General features: G+C 41.4%; 1 protein-coding gene across 11 annotated transcripts in view; it reads left to right on the top strand.

Annotated features, from left to right (window-relative positions):
• Positions 1-24,960, top strand: part of LOC125767135 (formin-binding protein 1-like) — a 60,420-nt gene that overhangs the window by 30,185 nt on the left and 5,275 nt on the right. For all 11 annotated transcript variants that reach the window (XM_049433406.1, XM_049433415.1, XM_049433409.1 and 8 more), the window contains 5 exons: positions 11,487-11,602; positions 20,881-20,934; positions 21,199-21,634; positions 21,737-21,915; positions 22,002-22,191. In XM_049433406.1, the coding sequence (XP_049289363.1) occupies positions 11,487-11,602; positions 20,881-20,934; positions 21,199-21,634; positions 21,737-21,915; positions 22,002-22,191 (975 nt within the window). The remainder of the gene's footprint in view (positions 1-11,486; positions 11,603-20,880; positions 20,935-21,198; positions 21,635-21,736; positions 21,916-22,001; positions 22,192-24,960) is intronic.

Genomic DNA, 24,960 nt, shown 5'->3' with positions numbered 1-24,960 from the left:
GGTCCAATCACTTTACTCGCGATCAGTTTACTCCGCGAAACGTCATTTACTACAAATTGGTTTGTCTCGCTATTAACGCTATCAGCAAACGTTCTGGAAATCAAACAGTCACTCTTCCTGTTGCATTTTTGCTGTGGGCTGCTGCTAAGGCACGTTTTGAATGAGTAACACTGCTAACGAATAAAATATTTTTTCATATAGCGCAAAAAAAAAATTCAAAACAGTAAAATAGAAAGTGATTCTCGCCAAATGGCACCATATAAAGTGTTGACAAAATCGTACATTTGTCATTGCTTTTGTAAGACGTACCGCAACCGACGAGATCTGGCAAATATTTCAACGAAATGTCGCTTCAGAAATGTTACATCAGTGATGAGTCATCCAGAGCAACTACCTTTGCACATGCTATTTACCCGCATGATGATGTTCCAGCATCTCTACCCTCTAGAGCATCATGAGTAACGCCTGTTAGGAAGCTGTTTTAACAAGCTTTGCTCCGTTTATGATGCAATTTCCAGCCCGCTTCCGGGTATGTTCCCGGCAATGGCAAGTGCTCAAGTGCGCATGTTCTGAACGTACGTTGTGCCTTCCAACCCGACGGTGTGCTCACATACACTTCCGCAAATTTGCCAAGGATAAAATAGAGCAATCATCATATGCGCTAGATGGTGGAACACTTACACCATTGCCGGTGCGTTTTTACGGTAGAACGGTGTGTCTTCAGGAAGGAGTTTCACCGGCCAAACAACAATCGATGACTCATCGGACATTTCCCTGAGTGTGGTTGTTGAAGTCGTTAGGGATAGAAAAATGTAGATAGCAGGTAGTACGAACTTAGGAACAAACCGGACCAGGGAAAGCAAGAATGAAACAAGAACGAATGCAGAAATTCCCTCAGGCACATATATTGATGCGCTTCGTTCTCCAGGACCTTTTGCTCTAGTCATCCTGTTTCCATAGTAAACTTTTTGAATACGGTTCACTTTCACCCTGCTTTCCACATTTCAAATATCTCCGATTCTGATCGATACTTTCACTGAGGAAAATCTGCGTTTTTTTCCCACCTTATTATAAGGGATCCTACAATATTGCTCTGCACACAATACGGGCATATGATGGGCGTACGCATGTAGTTAAAGTTTAGTTTTCGTTTTCAATATGATTGCCCCCTATCCTTGAACTTGCGTTTGTGTATTTGTTTTTGGGACACGCGTCTCGAAAAGGGGGTGCTTTGTATGCCGGCAAAATTGAAGTTTTCTTTCGCTTTTCATAGGAAATACCCTGTCGGAGGGGGAACATTATGGGAGATTTATGAAAATGGAAAAATGAATGTTTTATGGTGTGTGGGTGCGCGTATTGATAGAATGGGTTCGAAATTATGTGTTTGTAGTTTGGTAAGTTTGTTAGTGCAATTAAACATAAACGACATGTCAGCTTAGTAACGTAATTTATGTCTTTAGTTTTCTTAATATATCGATGAGACAGCTTTATTGATTTTAATATAATGAGGCATAGTACATCATTTGTAAATTTATTAACTTGAAGCATCTACAAATGAGTTGAGGTAAAATAAATATTAAGCGGCGTTGGTTTATTCATCTTATTAAAAAAGTTTTGAATTTGAATAGAATATGTGTAAGAGTGAGACTTATGGTAACGAGTGGTAGTTAACAAGATCTCATATAAGGTACTTGTTTTACGTTTATGCTATTCGTTGAAGCATTATTTTTCACCCCATTCATTTTTGAGTTCATTTTAATGAGCTCAACTCTATTGACACTTGATCCAGCTGCTCTTGCCGGTAAGCAGGGATAAATAGAGTGAGAAAAAATGAAGCGAATAAATAATCAAATCCTTATGACATCTAGTCGTAGATATCTTATATATTAAGATTTATCTTTATTAAAATATTGCTTTATTAATCTGCTAGAAAGCGCTAAACGATCCTATAAAAAATCCTTCAGAAATTAAAAAAATAAGTATTATAATAGAATTTGTTTCTTAGTTTTGCATTATTACAGGCATATTGGTATCCTCACATCCTCACAGAATTTTCCATTAATTTTACTTGTCATTGCCTACACTGCAACGTAGACGGACCAACGTCCATCAGTGGGCTCGGTATCATGATTGACACCTGGGGTTAAAAACATTTAGCTCACCTATTCGCTTTATACGTACGTGCGTTGGTCAATCCCTCAGGAGGTTGAGTAGCACCATATGTACGTATCTCCTAAGCCGGTAGTAAATTCGGAGCACGGTGTCCTATGCGACACAACTCGACCCGTACCTCGGAACCCCTTTTAACAACCTTGGCTATGTTCATAATTTAATTCTCTCCAAATCCATCACCCTTCCCGCTATGCAGGGTTTGTTTCGCTCGACTGCAATACCATTTCCCGACAACTGTGCGGCTACGTACATAGACTCACATGCATTCCACCCTCACGGTGTCTATCGACAATTCCTGTCGAATCGCCGCAAAAAGTCCATGAAACACAGGACACCATTTGCGAATGAAATTGTGTATCCTACGTTCGCTCGTTTCTATCCAAGGGGTTTTAACGCTCCTGCTTTTCTTGCGTTGGCTATACCGAACAGTCTCATGTACCAATGCAACCTCGTCGTTTCTCATAAATGATGCAGCTTTATTGGCGTAGTGCCCTCGGGGCTACTGTCAAAAGTGAATCGAAAGAGAGCAAAACATGTTCCAAAATGAGTAAAAAAGAAGTTGAGGTTCACAGTGCAACACCCTACCGACGTTACACAACACATCAATCGTATCATGCAACCATAAGTTTGCTTTAGTAAATGACGTTTGTAGTACAAAAAAAAACACTCTGATTTATTCAGTTATGAAAACTAAATCGAAGATTTATGCAGGGTATTGTATAGAAAGCGACGAGTGTGTTAATATTCCTTAAACCATTTAAAGAACTAAAGATGTCAACACTTCAATCTCCAATATTCGACCTTCATCTGTGCACACCAATGATTCGTGCTCAAGATGGCGCTCTCACGCAGATGATGATGACCAGTGCCAGCAAGCCAGCTGATGTTGGAATACCGCTTTCTTACACAATCACGCCGCTTAGCTGTAACTGAGATTGTAATTGAAAACAGTTCAATCTTGCGTACATACACGCAGCAGTAACGCTTTAAGCGAGCTGTCTAAGCTGCATCGACCCATTTTTTGTCTGCTTCGTAACATAAAATCATTAATTAAAACCAAACGAAAGTAAGTCACCAATACAAATTTAACCAAGTTAAACGGGGGGAAACAGAGGGAGAGAGAGAGCTACTGTTGTAAGGCGCATACCGTCGCCTCAACATACGTATCGTGGGTACGTGTGATGTAATAAGCTCAAGTCTCCCACGCTCTTCATATCACTCCCTCCGACGACAGTGCGTATCACTGACCAACATGAAATTCCCATCCGTGTTGCCCCAGACACACACTCGCGCACACAATATTGTACGAAAAGGGGGTATATGTATGTGCTAATCCCTTTGGTAAATTGATAACGATGGCATTACAGCACGGTTAGTTAGTTTGACCAACGAAACCAGACGGATGTGCAGGACGAAATGTGTGGCAAAATCCCATTTAAAATGTCTCCCCAACTTTTAACAAATATGTTACCCCTTACGATAGGGGGTCGTCACTTTATTTATGGTAGCCCTCGGATGACCGGACAGATCATGTCGCGTGCCGGACGTTAAATTGCTGGCCGTGTTTTAGGTGGGTTGGAATGGTTTTAGGTTGATTCGATTATGCTTGAAAGGTTGTGGGATGATGCAGAGATGAGCTGTGGTACAATGTCCTATGAAGCAAGGTGCAATAAATGTGTTAATTCTGATCTGTGTTTTATTTGAGGGTTGTGCCCATCATCGCACTGGTGTGTGACATGCTAATTTTATCTAACGTTTCCATTAAGGTGTAATGTCACTCAGGTTTACCAACCACCGGTTTTTGTAATTTCCTGTCGTGAGATTATCTGCTCGAACTTTCATTATAAAAATGATAATTCCGAAAATCAATCCAAAATCCTATAAGAGCGGTGAAGCGGTAGATTTGAGCATGCTTTTAGAATTGGCGAAATTGTTTACAATCTTCCAGCCGATCTTGTGTCGCGGCGTGCTGCAATACAATTCCCAATTCGTCTTGCGTAAAATACAAACTAAACGAAAAGCTACTTTGTTTTGCATAAGCCTTCAGGTGGGCTCAAGTTAAAAAGAATTTGACACGAGACCGGACCAGCTGATGGCGATACTGATCGCCGAACGCTTGCCTGGTGCTGTTGCGACGATATGGATGAAGTTGCCTGCAAACGATTACTCAAAACTATTGCAACGCTCCTCTGGGTGTAGATGGTGGCTGTACCGTAAACGCTGGTACGTTGTTGCAACTGTTACGTGTGGAGTCGCTTCGGGACAGTGACCAACAGTAAACAACCGCACGAATGCAGGCCGTTCAACTAGCGGCAAGCGTCTTATGAGATAAGTTGTCTTTCGAACTTCCCCCCCAAAAAACATGCTACAGCGTATCCGATTGATTCAACCAGATGTGTATGGAACGTTTACGTTACCTCGATGGTCAATTGATTTGGTGGCGATCTGACACGATCTGATCTTGCTGTTTAGGTGAGGGTCAAGTAAAGTTTATTTTATATATTTATACCACACTGAGTGTTCGCTAGAATGGATATTCACAGGTGGAAGGAGTAACCTTGTCACAGTTTCTAAGTAGGACTACCTTATGTAGTGATTCACACACTTCAACTTTACCTTAATAACGGTGACGAAGGATATAAGAAGCTTTTATGTGAACTTCAATAGCATGACTTCATGATGAGGACGCTGTTTCCATTATAAAATTGTTATTGTCTACTTTCGCAAAAAATACGTTCAAAATATATCAATACTTAGGATACGAATGATCCGTTACTCATCATTTTGAACATTGTGTTTCATGACATTCCAACGTGTTCTGAACTTGGAGCTTCAGCTCCCACAAGTTATGTAAATGATTGTTTTTCATTCGATTTGGAATAACACCTCCACTATATCCTCTGTATGTATGTAAGCTCCGCGTCTTTGTTCAGCGATATGAGCTGCGTAACGTGTTTCCCCAAAACATGTGCCGTATGACACATTCTTGGGTGCTGCCTCTTGCCCAGTATACATACCCTTCCCACTGCTAACTTAACCAAAAACAGTCGATCGAATCTTCGGCATGTGGATGTGAATGTACATGCAAATAACACTGATCAGATTGCAAGGGAAGCTAGTCGCTGTCGAATCCATCACCACAATGGCGTCATTTTGCAATTAAAGGCGACAGGTTGTGGAGAACCACACGCACACTTAACATTGACATTGGAATTTTCAATGAGGTAGCCACCAAGACGTAGTATTTTACACACACGCGTGTCTGGCGCTGTCTTTCCTTCCAGTGCGTACCCGTGCGGCAGTTATGTGCCAAGGTTTCGTTTACTATCCCACGGAATGACTTTATTTACTCGAGCCGTTTTTTGTTTGTTGTTGTTTATTTCAAAATTTGGCAGTTTAGCGAACTCGGTATTTTTTTTCTCCAGCGGTCAGTTTACTTTGGCCCGGTGCTAGAAACGGTAGCAGACGTTTGATTCATTCATTTTTACACCTCTTAGGCGCCATACCACTTGAGTTTGGAGTGTCGCAATGGAGTGTCTGATTCATTACGGAGTGCTTTAAAAGATATTTTTTCATGATTGATTTTTGTATACACTGCACAGTAATCGATCGTTATGATTTCGGTGTAAAGAAAAGGTCAAGTGTTTTTAGCTAATTGCGGTAAGTATTTTTAAATTGCTGTTCTACTGTCGAATTTGTACTTACTGTTGGTTACCGCGTTACTTTGTGCATATTTTTCTCTCTTTCTCAAGACACAAAAAATCACCCGCGAACAATCTCATCAATCAAATATTTTTAACTGGGTAAAGAAATCTTTTTCTTCTCTCTTGTGCCTTTGGCTTTGTACGAAGCAGGACCATAGGGTGTTGCTACGGCCATCATCGTTGTAATAAAACAAATTTCTAAGCGTTAGATCCCGCACAGGCGTTCCGATCCCGTTACTGACAGCTGAAGAGGCAAACTCCTCCCAAGCTTGGATGCCTGCAAACAGACGTGTGTGAGTTGGACCCGTTGGACAGTAACACGATTTCGATTGACCATCACCATCCATCACATGGTCAGCACAATTGAGATGGCCCTTCGGCACTAACCAGCGGGCCACGGTAGGGTTGAATCGAAGTGGAAAGATCGAGCATAATAAGAAACCGGGGCCGTGTAGTTAGGAGAGTGCTCAATGACGCTCAATCTATCTAATCGATAGTGGAGTTTCCGATTTCCACCCCTTCCTATTCGCATCTCAGCTTTATTGCTAATCAATCTCTTTCAAGAATCTCGTCCTGTGTTCGAAGATTTTCTTCTCAAACCCATTCGAATACCAGCAGTTAACAGCAACTACAAAACACTCCCATAACACTATTTCTGACGCCACTAGGTTTCTTAGAAGAACGGTCCACTCCTCTATATCTTTGCTTTTTGTGATCTTTCTATAGTTGGAGAGATGGCTGTATATCACGTTGTTCGCTATGCTTTCTTCTACGGAGAAAGCATTCAAAACAACTACATTCAGCCCTAGTGTAAAGTAGCAAAACTCTTAGTAACGTCATTTAAATAACTTTTGATGAGATGCTCCTACTGTGCTCAATACACTGAGATCTTCTCATTAAAGTAATTTCATTGTAACAACGTAGATATAGAATAATGAGAAGTATTTTAAAAGAGTAGTTGAATTAAATGTATGCACGTGGAGCTGTTCTGTATGCTGTAACATTCTTAGGCATGAACTTCAGAAGAACTCAAGAGCAAGACATGCGTGATACGCTGAAATATTGAGTCAGATATTCGTAGCTGGAAATTCCAAGCCTAACGAAAAACATGTCTAAATTACACAACTGGTTTACTGAAACATCACTTGTGCTCATAGGAGAACCGTTTAACATTACTCTCATACATGCGCAAGTGGCCTGTACAAGTGCTTTAAACAATATATGGTTGTTTAAGTTCACATCGTGACAAAATGGTTTCACCGATAGTAGAAAGAATTACATCAACTACGAAAGCTTGTTTGCGTTGCAAGTTCCGTTGCTTAAACTTATGCAATCGCTCGATAAATGCGTGTGCGTTTCCAACCTGTAGTAGTGGCTTCCCATAGTAAACTGGACCGACACGAAAGAACTGTACATGACACTGGACAATTTAAGCTATCGGACATTTTTCTCAACCACATCCAGATCTTAGAAAACGATGAACCTGCCAAATCCTACACCTTGGCTTGGGGTTTGGTGAGAACAAAACTAGTTCCACGGACAGGAAGCTCGAGGGCATATCAATCTTCCGGCTTGTGGCAGAGGTAGAAGAAACTAGTTTTTCGGGTTTTATTTCGTCCGAAGTCGTAAGTCGTTCAGCCTAGGTATTCCGTGCACTTGCCGCATGCATACCATCCCTGCTATGGGTGCATCTCTTTCATGGAACCAAGCTAGAATCGCTACCATCTTCCGTTGTATGTGTGTTTGTACAAAGGGGGAATTTATTGGTACGAGTCTCTCCGAAGTCGACAGATTCCGACAGGGAACCTGATATCCAGCATATCTATAACCAAGAATACTGCAACGGTATGCGAAAGTATAGCATGCACAACTCGACAACTGGACAGATAGGTTTGTGCTACCAACGAACGGGATCTTAAACTTTGGACACATATTTCCAATTTAATGGGCTATACGTTGTGAAGTTGAAGACATTGCCAGATTTAAAAAAAAGTCTGTTCGGCTTGTGATCTACTAATATGCAGCAGGATATGTGCTGTACTCCGACATATCCTGAGCATCTAGAGAGACCTGTTAGCTTGTTTCCAGTTATCTATGTCGCTTGTCTTTTCTACGTATTTTCCCGTAAGTTAATTCTGCGGTTGAATGCTTCTGACATACCAGTCACGGTCGTCCATTCTGTTCTGATTGCAAAAGTGAAGAACCCCGTCAAGTGTTGAAACGAACGATAATACTTGTTCTGATCTTTTACTTCCTTCTGGTCTGCATCTTGTGATTCAAGAAATATCCATATCGTTAAGGTTGTCTGGCTTCACCAGTGGCAATGGGACATTAGTAAGAACTAATGGCAAAGCACAAGTGCAGTGCCGTGCTGTTCACACTAGTCAGCTTTATTAATGTGATTATTTTAATGTATTATCAATAATTGTACACCAGTCTGAAGACTCAAGAGGGCGTCAAGTTTTTTCCGGAGTCAGTGGGATAAGTGATGTTTTCTACTTCCCTTTCAAGCTCTTGAAGCTGAAGAGAACCAAACAAACTTGACGTTGTTTTTACGCAATAATCAGTTCTCACGCATGCATTAAACCCCCTTCTGCTAAAGCAACCATTACGCGGCAACATTCCTGCCTAAATATTTGAATCCATTCTTCTGGACATGGACATGTACACTCAAAGTTCAGTGAAAGTGAGTCGCAAGGAAACTTTCCTTAACCTATCTTTTCTACTAGTTGTCATTCATGCTCGCACGCATTCCACGGTTGCGTATAACCGCAACTAAACCTCTGGTCCGCTGTCAGCGATGTTGAGGTTGACCAGCGTGTGCCCATCCAGTGTTTCGAGAGGGCCGTTTGTTTTTGTTATGGAAAAGTGGATGCTGTAGCTTTCCCCCTCATCATGCCCGTTGGTGTGTTCTCTTCTGTGACCACTGCCCTTCCATACCCTGGCTAGAGAGAGAGTGCGTTTTGTTTAACAAATTTAAATATCGTATCACTCGGGTGCGGTCCTCCTCAACAAAAAAAAACAGCTCTATGACAACTTCCACGATCCTCTCTAACTTTCTTTCTCGCTCGTTCTGCTGCACTGTACTAATCCATTAACGGTGAAGATTTCGGGATGCGACCTCGCCAGCGTGTGACTGTCGGCCTTCACGCAGGTCAACGCGAGGCCACGGCGCAAGGTACGCGCGGCAACAGGTGAAATTTATGTTCCATCTTTGTTGCACGGAAGTTACGGTGATCGCTAACCTGGGTGTTTGTGTGTGTCGTCACTTAAGAAAGCCTAACCAGAAGCCTCATTTGGAAGAGCTCGGTTTAGGGTTGGGATGGGACGATTAAAATGGTAATCGGAGAAAGATGCTCTCTCACGCTGTTCAACGCGATTGTTAATTAGATAAGTTCGTCGCCCGGTTTCCTTTTGCACCTTCGTAAACAGAAGATCCTCTGAGAGATCGAAAAGATGGTGAGGAACGGACCGTGGAGTAGAAGGATAAAATATGGTGATATTTATATCAAATTTCAAAATAATTCCCTCGGGATATTTCTCAGCCACAAGCTATCGGATCAGTTTGACATGTGGTATTCATTTTCATTTTCTATAAAAATTAAGTAATGAAGCATTAAACATATTGTTAACAAGAAGGAAGGTTTGTCAATGATAAGCATCATGCGATGACAAGCAATGTATGCTAGCGGTGTTAAAGGTAATTAATTGATAGAGGTGTGCTGATGACAGTGTCGTAAACCTGCAAAGGTGCAAATTTTATGTAGAGAAATGTTATCATGTTTATGCGCTTTTTATCCATATAACATATTATGTATAAGAAAATATACTTTTACACAAAATCCTTTCACTCTTATATTAAAAATGGTTTTACTCCAAATCTTGTGTTTTTAATATAAACTAAAAACTTCCAAGAACCCTAACCACGTTACGGGGTTGTTTAGAGATCTTTCAAGTTCCAGATGGTTTTGTGTGCACTGCTGACCGGCGATAGATGCATCCAGAACCGGCTTTGCCTGGTGTGTGGGCCCCTCTGCTGTTATTATTCGGCTCAGCGGAAAATGCGTAAAACCGTAAAAGCGGTCAGTGAATAGAATTAATAAACGATCGCTTCCTTTTCATCATCACCGAGCATGGTATATTGTGGCGGGCCTGGAAGGCATATGTTTTTTAACCCAACATTGAGCTCTGGACGTTCGAGCAACCGACATAAGAAGGAATCAAATATAATGCGAGCTAATTACGGACCGGTGGGGTTTTTTTTTGGTTCATTTATATTTCTTTTTCATCCTTTATGCATAATTTGGTTTGATATCCAGTCTAGTTTATTTTAGGAAAATTTCGACTTACACAAGAAGTTTCAATAGCTTACAAATACGGAGTTTTCCTTCTCAAAATATTATTTACATGATAAGAAATGTTGCGTGTTTTCGTTAAACATTCACAAAAACCAATGTCATACAAGTTGATGTAAATTGTGTATGCATGTATTTGTTATCATAACAAAGGCGTTTAATTTTTGCCATTACTTAATGCTACACTTTTTATTACTCGACGTTTGTTTAGTTGTTTATTTACAACCTGGTGTATATTATTTGATAAACATTGTTTTCAGCGTTCCATCACATCACCTGATGACCACAGTGCGTATTTTTTGCTGGTAACTTGTTGTCGCACCACTTGGTGAATGGGCGGACATTTAACTCTAACCGTAAATTGTGTTATGTGTACGCTATTTAAAATGTTCTATAAATCAATTAATTAATATAAGATAACGGATCTATAATTCTTTTTGCTCTGCAGTTTGGGGTTTCATCAATTTGGTACAAGGTTATACCTTATAGATGAAATTAAAGTGACCTTCTTGGAAGGAATAAAAGCCTTTTACTCTTCAGAATAGAAATCGTGAGATCAGATTAGGGACCAAGTTTTTGTTGTTGTTTTCAATTAATAATAAAGATCATCCATGATCTTCTCAGCATGCCTGTGTTTTCTTAACCTTGACAGTTCTCCAACCCTTTCTATCAAATCCCTAAGACTATTTGCCGACACTGCCAAGAGTGTTTGATAAATCGCTCTCAAGACTGTTTTGACCTCAGCTCGACGAGTTAAAAAAAGAAATCAGTGCAAAAGTGTGTCCGTCTTATCTTAATCTTCACTCCCGCAACACCCCACACAAATCACATCAAGCGCCACTTGAACCGGTGAACGGGGGTGAGAATGGCAAATTCTCTTGAGTTTGCAATATCATCCAGCAAATGTTGATGTTTTTTTTTCCTTAAGAATTTGATCGCGTTTAACGGCGCGATTTGCTTAAACCACATCATGCCGGTCGCCAGAATGACGTCAGATTCAAGTGTGTGTTCCGCGCTTCAAAATGGCCGACAGGACTGTCCTTTCATCAAGTCTGGTCCACCCCCCCAAAAATTATACCTTGTATCGACGAAACTGTAGAATAAAGGTTATTTATATTTCTTCTGTGAAGGCGTACAGTAATTGGCGGTGATAATACCTTCGCAAAACTTTAAATACATAACACACATGGCCTTTGCTATCTTGGTAGACTTCATGATAATAATTATTGCTATTTGCTTTATTTTTCTTTTGCAGGATCAATTTGACAATCTTGCTACACACACGCAGAAAGGAATTGACTTCTTCGAACGATTCGGAAACTTCATTCGTGATCGCAGTGCCATCGAAGTTGAATACGCGCTAAAGCTCAGGTAAGCTTCCGTTAACCATATTTTATTATATTAATGTTTAAAAAATTATTAATATTTAAAATGTTTTTTAAATATTAATAATTTAATTAATGTTAATTTACTGCTCACATTACGAGTATTTGTAAAATAAAATCAAAAATAATTTTAAATCGTTAGATAGCTGTCAACCTTAAGTCATTCGTGCTAATCTGGTTCATCATTGGGACCTTACATATTTGGCTGACTTTAGTATTTGTCGTGTTACTTACGTACTAAAGTGTACTAAAAACTAAGAAATTTGATTCCAAACCTTTCATCTGTGAATGACATACAGCCAACAGATGTCGCGTAAAAACATAATGTGAGCTTCTTGTTTTAATAGTCAGAAAACAGGAAAACCCGACTGGCTGTTACGTACTGAACATTTATTTGCAAATTGCACAGCCCTTCCCGCTTAACCTTCACTGGGCGATACTCTATTCGTTGACAGTTCTTTCACCCCGATCGATGGAAGTTTGTTGTGATGCGGCTGCACACTTCCTTTTCCGATCGCTGCCATTACGAATGGAGTGTAAACAATTCTCCTATTACACGCAAATAAAATGGCGATGGAAACATGTGCGTAAACAGAGCATGCATTCGCTGTTTTTTCCAAGTAGCCGAACACCCGAAATGGGTTTACAAAAAAAGAAAAAGAAATGGCAATATAATGTGCAAGAACATATCCTTGAAGCTGTTTTTTTTTGTTGCCCTGAAGCTCTCCCTTCATTCATACGAGGCGATACTGTAGCAAGCCAACAACATTTGCGTTGTCGCGTAACGTAGGATGGTGATTTTATTTTATTTCTTCATTTTTATCGTCACTTTATACGATCCTGGTTTCTTCGTCTGTTCGAATTGCATTGAGACACGCGTCAACCTTTGAACCGTTGCTCCCCATTCCTGTATCCGCATCTCTACGGTAGGATGCTATTTCTGCCTGAACCACCACCCTGCTAAACTTCCGTGTGGAGTGATTGTCCCACCTCATGTTTCCTTCCATGTGGGGCTACGAAAACAACGCTTCGCTGGGGATCCGCACTTCGCGGCATCGAAGAACTTGGAACTAAAAATAAACATTGACACGTACACGCGCCCCGTGTATAAAGCGCGAGAATCGAACAAACGAAGCGTGAGCTCCTGCGTCTTCTGGTCTCTCGTTGCGTGCTGCGTTGCTTTTGCAAGCGTTCTCGGTTTCGAAGGTTCTTGGGAGTTAAAGGGGTACCCCACATCCCCAACATCGATCGTTGGTTCTCACTTGGTATTGGTGTTCTGTTTTATTGTCCCTTACGTTCCATGTGTTCTTCGGTACGATTTGGACCGCTTTGTGCTCGCGGAACCATCCGCAAACTCGTTGGCGACCCTGGTTCAGGCACGATCGTCTAGTACGGCGTTGCACACGCACACACCGACAAAAAAACCCTTCGCGATCGTTGCACCAGATGTGTGTTGGCAATGCTCCAAGGGTCAGAAACGGTTGTAAGCGAAGTATCATGATGCACGGGAAGCTGCCGACAGATGACAGCCATCGAAAGAAAAAACTGTGTGCTAAGAACTTTTCACCGCCAGAAGCAGGGTTTTCAATGCTCTCCAGGTCACGCACATGCATAGGTCATGGTTTTTGGACGGATTTTCTTCGTTCCTTTGAGTCTTTCGCTGTTGTGATCTTGCATCTGCTTTACTGCACATTGAAGAATTCTCGATGTGTCAGTAGCAGCGGTATGCAACATGAATACATAAATAGCCATGGATTTCAATTTACAAAAAAAGCAAAGGTATATCCTGAACTCCCGCTTGATGTCTGAGGATTCTTTTGCATTTCCAAACGGCTACCGTGGGTCACACGGTCGCGATCGTGGACTGTACGACACTGTTCTAGTTTTGGCCGCTTGCTTCATCAGGCGTGAGGAAGCTATTAATTTTCTCCCTGCACGTCAACAGTGTCGTGGCCTGTCTATTAGCGTAAAACGGTGTTCCAAATGGGAGCAATATAAATCAGCACGAACCTCAAATCTTTCCCCCAATCTCCATCGATGCTGGCATACATCAATCTGGGAGTATTGAACGGGTTTTCCAATAGCCATGGGCTACTATTACGAACATGTATGTGGTCGAATTTTAAATGTCTCAATTGCCGAAATGCCACTCAGTTTCGTCACCGTCAAACAGCAAACTATATTGCCATCGCAAAGAGGAAACGGAAGTGGCTGCTATAGCGCCATGTGAAGGGCACATATTGGACGTGTTTTGTCGAAATCTTAATATAGCTTACAATGTACGCGCTTTGAAATGATCTCATCGACAGAAATTTAATTCGTTGCAGTTATTGGTATGCCCTCCATCGGCATGCCTTCTTTTTCTGGAACTCCGTGCAGAGGGGCGTTGTAGAGATTTCTTGTTCTTCGGTGTTGTTGCTAATTTTTTGTCACACCTCAAATTTTTACCTTGCGTGAAGCGATATCGGATATATATCTGGCTGAGACAAACCGGGAGGCAAGGCGGGAATCTTTTTAATATAGGAAAGACACCTTCTCCAACAAATCGGTAGTTGCGAGTTACCGAATCGGGAAACCGGTCCAGCAAGTTGGTCGAGCGGCTTTTTTTTTACGGTCGAGCTCTCCGCTTCGAACCCGACAGAGTTCGTGCCGTTTTCTTTTCCACGGCCGTTGACGTAACGTTCGGCATTTGCGGGCGCAAACCTTTCGGCTTAACCAGCCCAACTTCCAGCTATTCCCGGTTTTTGCTTCTTTTTTTTGCACATCCATATTTCTGCGGCCTACGCGCGCCGCCAGGTCCAACGCAACGCAGAAAGATAAAATGTCCGACGCACACCAACACACGCACACACATACAGGCATCATCTCTTCCCTGGTGGCAGCTAAGAGAAGGAAGACTAGTCAGCAAAGATGTACGCCAAGGTAACTGCTCAAGTTCGCTGAACCGGTTGCGAAAGTTGCGCCCAAAAATGCCGAACCGCAGACAGCATTGATCTTCTTCCTGCGTTGCGTTGGTAAAAAGGCAAACACAAAAACTCCGCAGCGTGTACACGTTATGGGGTTGGGTTTTCAATTCTCAGGAGAGCGAAAGAAATCTTTACGTTTCTGAATATCAACACCGGGACGACCTCGAAGGAGCTTTGGTGTCGAAGTCCGCTCATCATCGATGGGCCATTTTGTTTGCATTTAGAAATGGAAATCATTTTTAGGGTCGCGCTAATTATTGAAGGCTCCATTTGGGAACTAGAGGGGTGTAATAGAAACATAAAATTTCTCACACGAAATTAACCCTAGTTTTCGACTGTTGCAACATCGCCGAGGCCCCATGTGCCGTATTGAACGAACATCGTTTAACCTCGTGCCTTCAACATTTTTCAATAATGCTTTACACCAAATCACCAAAACCCGTGCGACCGTGATCTTTCGTTCAGCCAGTCCAATATTCTTGATGGATGATGATGTTTCATGGTTAACCATGGAATCTGCGTCCTTCTGTAAAATAGTTCATCACACCACAACAGTTCAGAAATTGCAACCTGCACCACCGGATCCGTCACGATCAAATGTGGGTTGGCTAAAAAATCTGCATAATGCAGCGTGCATTGTTGGGGGTAATTTTGTACCATTTACCCTCCGTTTGGTCGATCATTATACGAAGTGATCTCGTTTGCGTTAGGAAGATGAGTTTTTTGAAGAACACTTGATGGAGGCTAAAATCAAGGTAATGTTTTTAGAGTGAAAAAACAAGATGATCAAATGTGCGAATAATGTTGGGCGTACACTTGCTAGTCTGTGGTGACGATATTCCGGTTTCTTTCTACGTCTTCATCGGCTAAGTGAGAGCCCTCACTCCTCTGTTTGCGTTCGATTCAGCGTCCCTAACACTCGTGCGGGATACAGTGTAGACGGCTAACGCGTGTCCGTGACCAACCTGGCACAGATGTGTGTCGCTAAAGTTGAAATCTAATTTTATCTTCCTAATCCCATTTCGATAGGAATTAAAATTGTGGTGAGAGAAATGTATTGCAAACCAACGTTCTAGAACACACAAACGTACAGACGCATTTTATTCGTGTGTTTTGTGGTTTTGGATGGCAAGGGATCGTAATGTAAAAATATTCTCATACAATAAAAGCTTATTGCGTCCGTCCGGACCGTCTCCCCGTAGCATGGACTGACTATCCTGCTACGTGGTAAAATAAGTCTTGATACGGCCAGGCCGTTCTAACCAAGCAAAAAAAAAAAAAAAAAAAAAAGCTTATTGCATAAAATTCTACTTAAAAGTGAGTTTTTTGACACTAAAACAACGTGTTTATTGCTTATTTTTGCAAAAGAAAGTAACCTCCAAAGTTTCAAGATCATGATTTCATTCATGTTGAGCATTCATTCATTAACTGATGGAGGTTCTGAGATGTTTATCTTACCCCGAAACATGTGTAATTGAATGTTTATAAAATTCGACAGCAAGCAAATTAGCTACGTTTTTTCTCAAAAACATTCCCAATGTAAATAAACCGTGTGCCAGACGTTGGTTTTATGTGAAACCTTTTTGAATCATCGCATCAAATAAGTATTTCGAAAGAATTTCTCCTTTTCGTGATTGAATTACTTACATTCCTGGCGACTCATCGAAAGTGAACTAGTAGAAAAAAATCAATTGTTTATATGATGTACTCATGCTAACGTGATTCATTCAGTTGTTTTGTGCAATTTTCTCCGTGCACGAATGATGATCGCTCAGCTGAAGAAGCACGATGGACGATGGGGTGTGAATTCAATCACGAACTGGTTAACGTGATGATTTAGCATAATGGGCGTCCTGTGTGTTCCCGCATTCTTGACCACTGAATACCCCACAGTGCACGCAATGGTTGCGAACGAATTCATTTATGACAATTCAATTTACCCACACTAATTGATACGCCACGGTTTGACGATCACTGTTTTTGATCTGTCATATCAAATTCCAAGCACACAGGTGTGTGTGTGTGTTGATTTCCACAATTTCTCTATTGTGATCATAATATTTGCCCAACATGGGTGTGCGAAAGGCTATGCAAATCTTGGCATGATCATTTTTTTGGGAATGTTTACGTGAAGCGAAACGAAAGCAAGTTGGCCCCGGCAATCCGATCGGATCATATTTGTTTTGAATAGATACATTTATTATGCATAATTCAACGGTTTTTTTTCCTTTCATCGTGCTGAGCAGTAGTTCGATACAGTGTTTAAAATTTTAAAATTAATGATGCTGCGGCTACGGTATTATTTACGAAAATATCGCTCGTAAAATGGTACTATAATTTGATTCCATCTCGTACGGGATGGGATTCGCACGACCATTTACAACCTGGTGGATTATAAATCATGACGAAAAGAAAGGCATTTTTGTGAGATTATTTATTCGATTTTTTTTCCGTGTCATACCATTCGCCATAGTTCTCGATCACGATCGGTACAGTTTGATCTGGTGAGCTGTCATAACTTAGCATAACGGCCATTGGGATGCATAAGATATTCAAAAATGCATTACGGGAACCGACGGTGGACAATGTTGTGATGATGTGATTTTCTCTTACTTCCTTTGTAAACAAGTTTCCAAACGAAATGAACATTTTGTTGTGGTTTTTCTTTTTTTTTGCCTACCTTTACAAATTATCTTCCGAACGTTGCGCTTTGTTTGCGAATGTGCGAATTGTTGTACGGCGTGCAGACGACCTGGACCAAAACTACCTGCCTACAGATTTCCTTTTGTTCTGCCAACTAGCTCCACCATATCGATGTTTATCTTTATAGGCGAAGAAAAAAAAACTGAAACACGCCATCCACAAATAGGTCGGATAAACGAACGGGCAAGAGCTCCAATGTTCCTTGCGTGTGTTCGGGGGGCGGTACATTGAATGTGGGTTATGCTGCCGCGTTTACAAAGGAATTTGAAGAAACGATTTCATTCAGTTCCTCAGCGTCTGCGACTTTGCCGTGCTCTCCGCATATCGATCACCTGCGTGAATGCTCTCGTTACTTACAGATTTTCAAACCACCCGCTTAATGATCGGTGGTGGTGTAGTAGTACATCTCCGGATAGATTGATTCAGTTCGTTGGCAAAGATGGAGAAAAAAAAACTTTCTCCAATATCGCGAACTATTTGGTGGGAGAGCCATCCATGAACAGCGATCGTATGATCGGTCAATGATCGTCCATAAAGCTAGGATCTGGAGATGAAGTGGTCGGTAGTAAAATGAGATTCTGTTTTCAAATCTAAATCGTAACGTTTCTCTCTCTATCTCAGCCTTTTGTTACCATCTACTTTGCAGTAGTGGTGGGAACTCCGGAGTGGATTCATGAATCCACTCCGACTCCGACGTATAAAAACTGGAGTATACTCCGAAGCAATTACTCCAGAGTTACTGCTCTGGAGTAATTGCTCCAAATTTAACTTCGAATTATTCCAGAGTTGGTACCGGAATACTCCGGAGTTAACTCCGGAGTAGTCCCCGATTTTAACTCCGGATTCAAGTTCTCGTCAGAACTGATTCTGATCAGAGAACTGAGAACTGATTCTCGTCAGTTCAACTGTCAGTTTATCAGTTTATCAGTTATTAATAATGCCGTAGTTACTCCTGAATGTCTCGGAGTCGAATTTCTCCGACTCTGGGAAAATTGAAGATTTATCCATCGCTACTTTGCTGCCCAACGCCCTTATGGATAGACGCTTGGATATCGTCCACAGAAATAGTAGTGCTAAATACATTGGTATTGGTAGTATCAGCATGCAGCGGGATTGCATGCTATGCACTCGCCACACCCAACCACCATGGGTAGCCATCCAAACAGACCAGCCCATTCATTCATTCATTCACTTTCGCTTGTGCGACACGCCTGCGGCGTGGTAGTTACCATATCAGTAGCGTATCCGCAACTACAGTGAAAGCAATCGATCGGTAGCGACAACTAACCCTGTCATGAAGCTGTACAGCGCCATCTCCAGATATCACTGTTCGGACATTCAGAGGAACAGGGACAATTTCTTGCAGATTGTAAAAAAAAACTGGTTAAGCGCTACAACATGTGTCCTCTGCGTATGTCTACACAGTGTATGTAAGGTTTTGAAGTGTGAGTCTGTGTTGCCTCATATGCTTTTGTCACCCGGTGCATATGCTCCATCAGAGTATGGTGATGATTGCTGTCACAGCATCCGCTTCATTAACCGTTCGATTAGGTCTGGATCTAGTGAGACGACTAGAAAACACAGCCCGATGACAGTCCGCTCTTACCGTCCGCTTCCCAACACAAGGGTTTGTAGAAAGTGATCTGTTTTAACCACAAGCATATATGTAACAAACATTATCACTAACAATTCTTCGGTAGGCACATGCGTGTAGCTGCATCAAGCTTAAGTTTTCTCTCGACTTTATGTACATACATGCAGGTTTGTAACCAAAGCTTCGATAGCGAGTGTTCACTCTCCGCAAACAACGCACGTACGATGCTGTTCGTTGGTTAATGAGAAAGTGAAGCATTTAGCGGATATGTAGCTCGTTTCCTATACAATGCAAACAATTTACCATAATCATCGTACATCAACGATTTCCGAGGGTGTCTCTCTGCCACAAGCAGCAGGTGCATCCATCGTTGGGATCGTTGGGCAGTATTGAGGCAGACGAGAAATTAAGCATTGAACGGTAGAGTAAGTAAAACACCTTACCATAAATAAGGTCAGTGATGAAATACTGCAGTGCGCTCACATTGCATGCGGGATATGCTCTGATATGCGTAGAAGAATGAGTGTAACGTGAAACATTTCACTTGGGTATTTATTGGGAAATTAGATTAATTGATCCAACATGCAATGCGTGTGTATAATAAGGATGTCCATATCAGTAAGTTAGTTTTTTTTAATGAATTTTCAACAAGAAAATATCGTCATCTTTCCAAATCAATTTAATTTAAGTTTCATTTTTGTCTGCATCAACAGCAAAACGTTATCGGTTTGCAAACAGCATAGCAAAAATTGTGTTCACAATTAATTTAAATTTTTGCACCGATAAGCAATCTTATCTTATCTTCGGTTGGGAATATTATCTGTGTCTATTTTCATTACGTTTGTAACATTGTTCGGTTCCTAATGAAAAATTTAAAGATAACGTTAGCAAAGCAATCAACAGGGAGCATTTCTTATAAGGGATTTCTAAGTAGATAAGTATTGATAAAATTCCTTACCGTCAAGAATCATCGTATCGCCTGAAAAGTGTAAATAAATTGATGAGCATTCTAAGTGTCCTGAATGTCACAAATAGTTCATGCGATCAGCCATTTATGCTGAGACGAACATTGTAAAATCGTGTCCACTGATGACACATTCCCGATGGTTACAATGAGCCGATTGTATATCCACTGTAGAGTCATGAAACGTGAACTCAACCGCCGGTGCTGGGGAAGGTATATGGAGAGATGGTGTCATCCATACCTTCCTTCTTCGAGCATCTGTCAGTCGATCGTACTGCTGTGCGGTTGCATTTCGTTCCGTTCTACTGCACGTGCGATATGCAACAGTCCCCAGAGTTAAAGGGGGAGGGGCGTTGGATGGTGCAAAGAAGACCCCCCATCTAGCACGAACAGCGGCGATGTTACTACACCTGCCTGGTGTCTTAGGGTTAAATTATGGCTTCTTCAACACTAACACACAGAGAAACATAAAGCAAAACACATTGCAACTAACAGCCAGATAATGGTAACGTACAATACCACCTCAATCGGTTCAACATCAAACCCTACAAAATGCCAATCATCGACAAACAAGTAACGTTACCAGTGTTACAGTGTTACTGACAGTAATTATGGACGTTTTAGTGCCTTTGGCTCTTAAAATGGATTGCGAAAGGTCTATGGACCGGTCCCCCGTCGTCTATGATGCTACTTTGGCAGCCATCTAAGGGCACTTGCTCTTAAATTCGAAAACGCCGATTGTAGTCACTCTGCCACAAGCGAAAGGGGAGTTGGTTAGGCTTAGCGTGAACGTGCGACGCGCCGGCGTTCTTAGCATGTCGGTTGGCACAGGTACCAATCAGTGATTATTGATGCCTGACGCTTGAATACACCAGTCCCGGCTCCGGAACCAACCGAACGAACCAAATGGCGCGAAACGTTGGAAACGAACCAAACGTCTGCATGGGAAATTAGTGACTTTTAAGAACATGTTCTCGTGTCTATTGCTAACCTAATTTTTTTTTTGTTTCGTCTTTCTCTCTGTGTATTTATTTCAGACGGCTTGTGAAGAACTATCAACCCAAAAAGAGCAAAGAGGACGAAGAAAATGAGTAAGTAAATGAACCGGAAACGGGTGACGAAATAATGTCGATCAAGAGCGGCCCGCAGCCCCAATATCAGCTGCATCGTGTAACGGTCCACTGGGACTGATTACAATAATTTGTGTATTTAGCCTAGAACGACACACATTAAAGTGCAGTTGTGCTCAACATCTCAACGTTCCTAAGCTTGATTATAGAGATTACACGATCGTTTCTGGAGCATTCCGTTTCCGTAAGTTTAAATTCCTTCTATTCTTCATACTCTTGTTGTAGATTTTCCTCCCTGATTGCGTTCAAAAATGTCCTCAAAGAGGTGGCCGATCTGGCCGGCCAGCGTGAAGTGGTAGCCGAAAACCTACAGAACCAGGTGCTGCAGAACATTATGCTGCTGTCGAAAATTTTGCGCGAGGAGCGCAAAAAGGCACTTAACCAGGGCGCAGGGTTGACCCAGTCGCTTCACACACAGATCGGTACGCTGGATCGGGCGAAACGCAGCTACGAGAAGGCGTTCCGCGAGGCGGAAAAGGCGATCGAAAGCTACCACAAGGCGGATGCCGATTTTCACCTTAGCCGTGCCGATGTGGAGAAGCAGCGCGTGAACATGAACATTCGCAACAGCCAGTCGGAGGACGCGAAGAGTGAATATGCTAACCAGCTGCAGATCACAAACAAGCAGCAGCAGCAGCACTATCAAATAGCACTTCCGGAGGTAATGGCAATGCGAGGCATTGTTGGTGGCGACATTTTTTTTTTGTTCGTGCGGGTGGACGTTGCAATTGAATATTTCCATTCTTACCATTTTTTTTGGCAGGTGTTCAACAAACTGCAGGAACTGGACGAAAAGCGAACGCGTGGTATGAAAGAATTCATCAAACGGGCGGCAGATGTCGAGTACGAAGTATCGCCCATCATTGCCCGATGTCTGGAAGGGATGGTAAAGGCAGCCGATTCGATTAACGAGAAGGACGACTCGATGATTGTTATAGAAAAGTATGCGCACGGTGCTGAAACTTCTGGTTACCTAACGTCCATGAACTAATCGTAAATATGTTTCATTCCATCGATTGATACTGTAGATATCAGTCGGGTTTTCAACCTCCGGGAGATATACCGTTCGAGGATCTATCCAAGTCTGACCCGGACGCTTCCAACAATTCGCAAACTCACAACTCCAGCACCGGACTTAACCATATGACGGGGAAGGGCACAACGAAGGATAAGCTTAAGAAACGCGTTGGCATTTTCGGTATCTTCACCGGCAATAAGGTAAGCAAATGGAAGCAAACGGTATAGAACTTCGAGAAGAAAGCTATTAAGGAAGAAGGTTGTACGTTTAATGTATTTCCCTCAATACTTCCTCAGAACATACTCCCGCCATTGTTATCGTTACTTAGGGTTTTCCAATTTGTTGGTCTATATTTGCTTTTATTTTTCTTGTTAAACATTTTAGTTAATAAGAGATAGGTGTTCATCTTGTTTTACTAATCTAATTTTTCTTTACATTTCCTATATCGTTCTGGGACATTCGTCATTAAATTCCATTTTGCCTTGACATGATACATTCGTGATGTACTTTTATTGTACTCCACGCAAATCGAATTCGACAAATGAAACACACAAACAAATATTTGTCGACAATGTGTGGTTTTCGTTGCCGTATTAATGGGAATGGAAAACAAACCCATCTTACCACCGATATGATAACCGACTGGGCGATATTATGTTCTTCCTGAACGATGGAGTGAGTATTACTCTACGACACTCTGTGTACGTCCACGGACCGGCACATACTACTCCTTGAACACCAAAGCAACAAAACAGCACGTGTGCGCCTGCGGCTATATTATCACCAAACGCTTTTCTATTGCAACTACTGTCGACCGTTTAACGGCTATCGTTCTTGTGCTTAAGTGTGTCTTGTTATTTCTTACTACCTAATGGCGTTGGTAGCTAAAACTGGGGCGGTTTTTTTTATTTCCAAACAGTATGGAAATTGTTTTGGAGACTTTTGTGATTATCGGCATGAGTTTATCGAAATTTCTCACACCACACAATGCGTTGGGTGTGTTTTCATGTTTGTACTACCTAACACTATATCTTCTATACTGATTTAGAACCATAAAATCGCAGTGTATTTTCAACTACTACTGTTCCATCTTCTGCGTTAAAAAAAGAACACACTACACGAAACAACTTGGTACTCCTACACTAATAACACATCTCATTACTGCACCAAATGTGACAATTGTAAGAAGTTGTAGGTGCTTTCTTGTGCCAGATCCAATTGGCACTTGGCGAAATTACCTTCCTTTGTGGATTTAAATACAGAAACGTTTGTGTCACGGTTCTGTATGCCGCAATTGTCGTAATAAGCGTAGGAGACACTCTGAATGATGACTCTGATCTCAGCAGATGATCGTATGGGGTACAATTCGTCACATGAAAAAAATGCGACTTTGTGTGTTGGTTGGCAACACTTTTTGTTGTGCTCATGAAATTATAAATTTATGTATTTATTTTTATTTTCACTATTCCGGTTTCGCTAACTTTACTTCTAACCCCATTATTATGGAATTTTATGTGCATTTTGATTTGTTATACCTAGTCTTGCAGTTTGTCCCACTATCATAAATGTTTGTTTTTTAATGAGGTCCTTAAAAACGTAGCAACACCCCATCAGGATATGTGTTTGAGCCATGTCGCACGAAAGTCTTCAATTTTGTTGACGGGTTTTGGATAGCAACGAATTATAAAAAAATGAAGATTTACTATTTCTGTCTTCGCTTTTTATGTGAGGTATTTTTCATAAATGTTTGTGAATTTTTGGAACCTTGGTAGTGTAGGCAAAATTTAACGGCTTTTTTGTCTTTCTTACGAAACGTATTAAAAAAAAATACATTTCTTATCGATGATTTCCTTTTGAACGCTCCATCGTAACAACGCAAATACATTCAGTCTCGGTTGTAAATAAGGATTTTTGTTAGCTGCAATGCATTACAATGAGTGTTATGAAATGAACTCACATTAACGAGACTTCGCCAGTCCTTGAGTAACAGACATGACACGCAGGGTATTCCCAGCTTTGATGACGAGACGTGAAGCTTATTGGAGGTTTGGATTTGCTTCACCCTTATTATCCTCCCTGCAACTGGCGATGTCTCGCCAAGGTTCGGTCTGTCCGACATGGTTTTGTTTTCCTACCGATCGATAAACATTCCGTGCGGGTTGGCCGGCTCGGATGATTTCTCATGGTGCAGTTAACCAGGGACCATGTCAACGCCGTTTCCTCTTCAACCATAATTTGCAACGTGACCTGCCATTGCAAAGAGTTTAATGTCGGTCGACACGCAAAAGCTATACCGTTTCATTTTGCTTTTGGTATCGTTTCGCCTTCCTGTTGCGCGGCTTTGACGTGTCTCCGGGACAAGGTTAGCTTTAGCTTAGCCTCGACTGTATTATCCCTTCGATTGAAGAACGGATTGGATGTGGAGTGGAATCGGTGTGGATCGTGTGATGTAATCTATACATTCGCACAACACACTCACAAGAACACTTGTTGCGGGGTCAGGATTCCAGTCGTATAGAATCGGTTTTTTATTACACGCAATGATTCATTCTTGCGTAGACAGAAGGATAAATAGGTGTTTTTATTTGCCTAATTAATTTTGGTTTGGTTCTCCTTTTCATTATCCCACTAGCTAAGTATGAGACCGTTAATTTAATTTATGGTGATTTTTTAGAGACATTTGCAGGTGTATAATAAACCTAATAAATGCAGTTTTAAGCAGGCCTCAATAAAATGTGCTTCATCTTGTTGTAATGGTTTCATCGAACATCTCGTCTATTTCGAGATACTAACCATAAGATGATCCACATCCCATTTTCCCATCAAGTGCATATATCAATCATTGGGTTGATTAGCTTTTGTAAAAATTAAACCCAACTACCAAAATACGCCATAAATTAAATTAAATTTCTCATATTAATTTTACCCCTATTTTATTTCGGTTCACGTTTCGTGTTTCATAATAGAGA

This window comes from Anopheles funestus, chromosome 3RL (genome assembly GCF_943734845.2).
Source record: "Anopheles funestus chromosome 3RL, idAnoFuneDA-416_04, whole genome shotgun sequence".
NCBI classification, from domain to species: domain Eukaryota; kingdom Metazoa; phylum Arthropoda; class Insecta; order Diptera; family Culicidae; genus Anopheles; species Anopheles funestus.
This window is presented reverse-complemented; position numbering and strand designations above follow the sequence as displayed.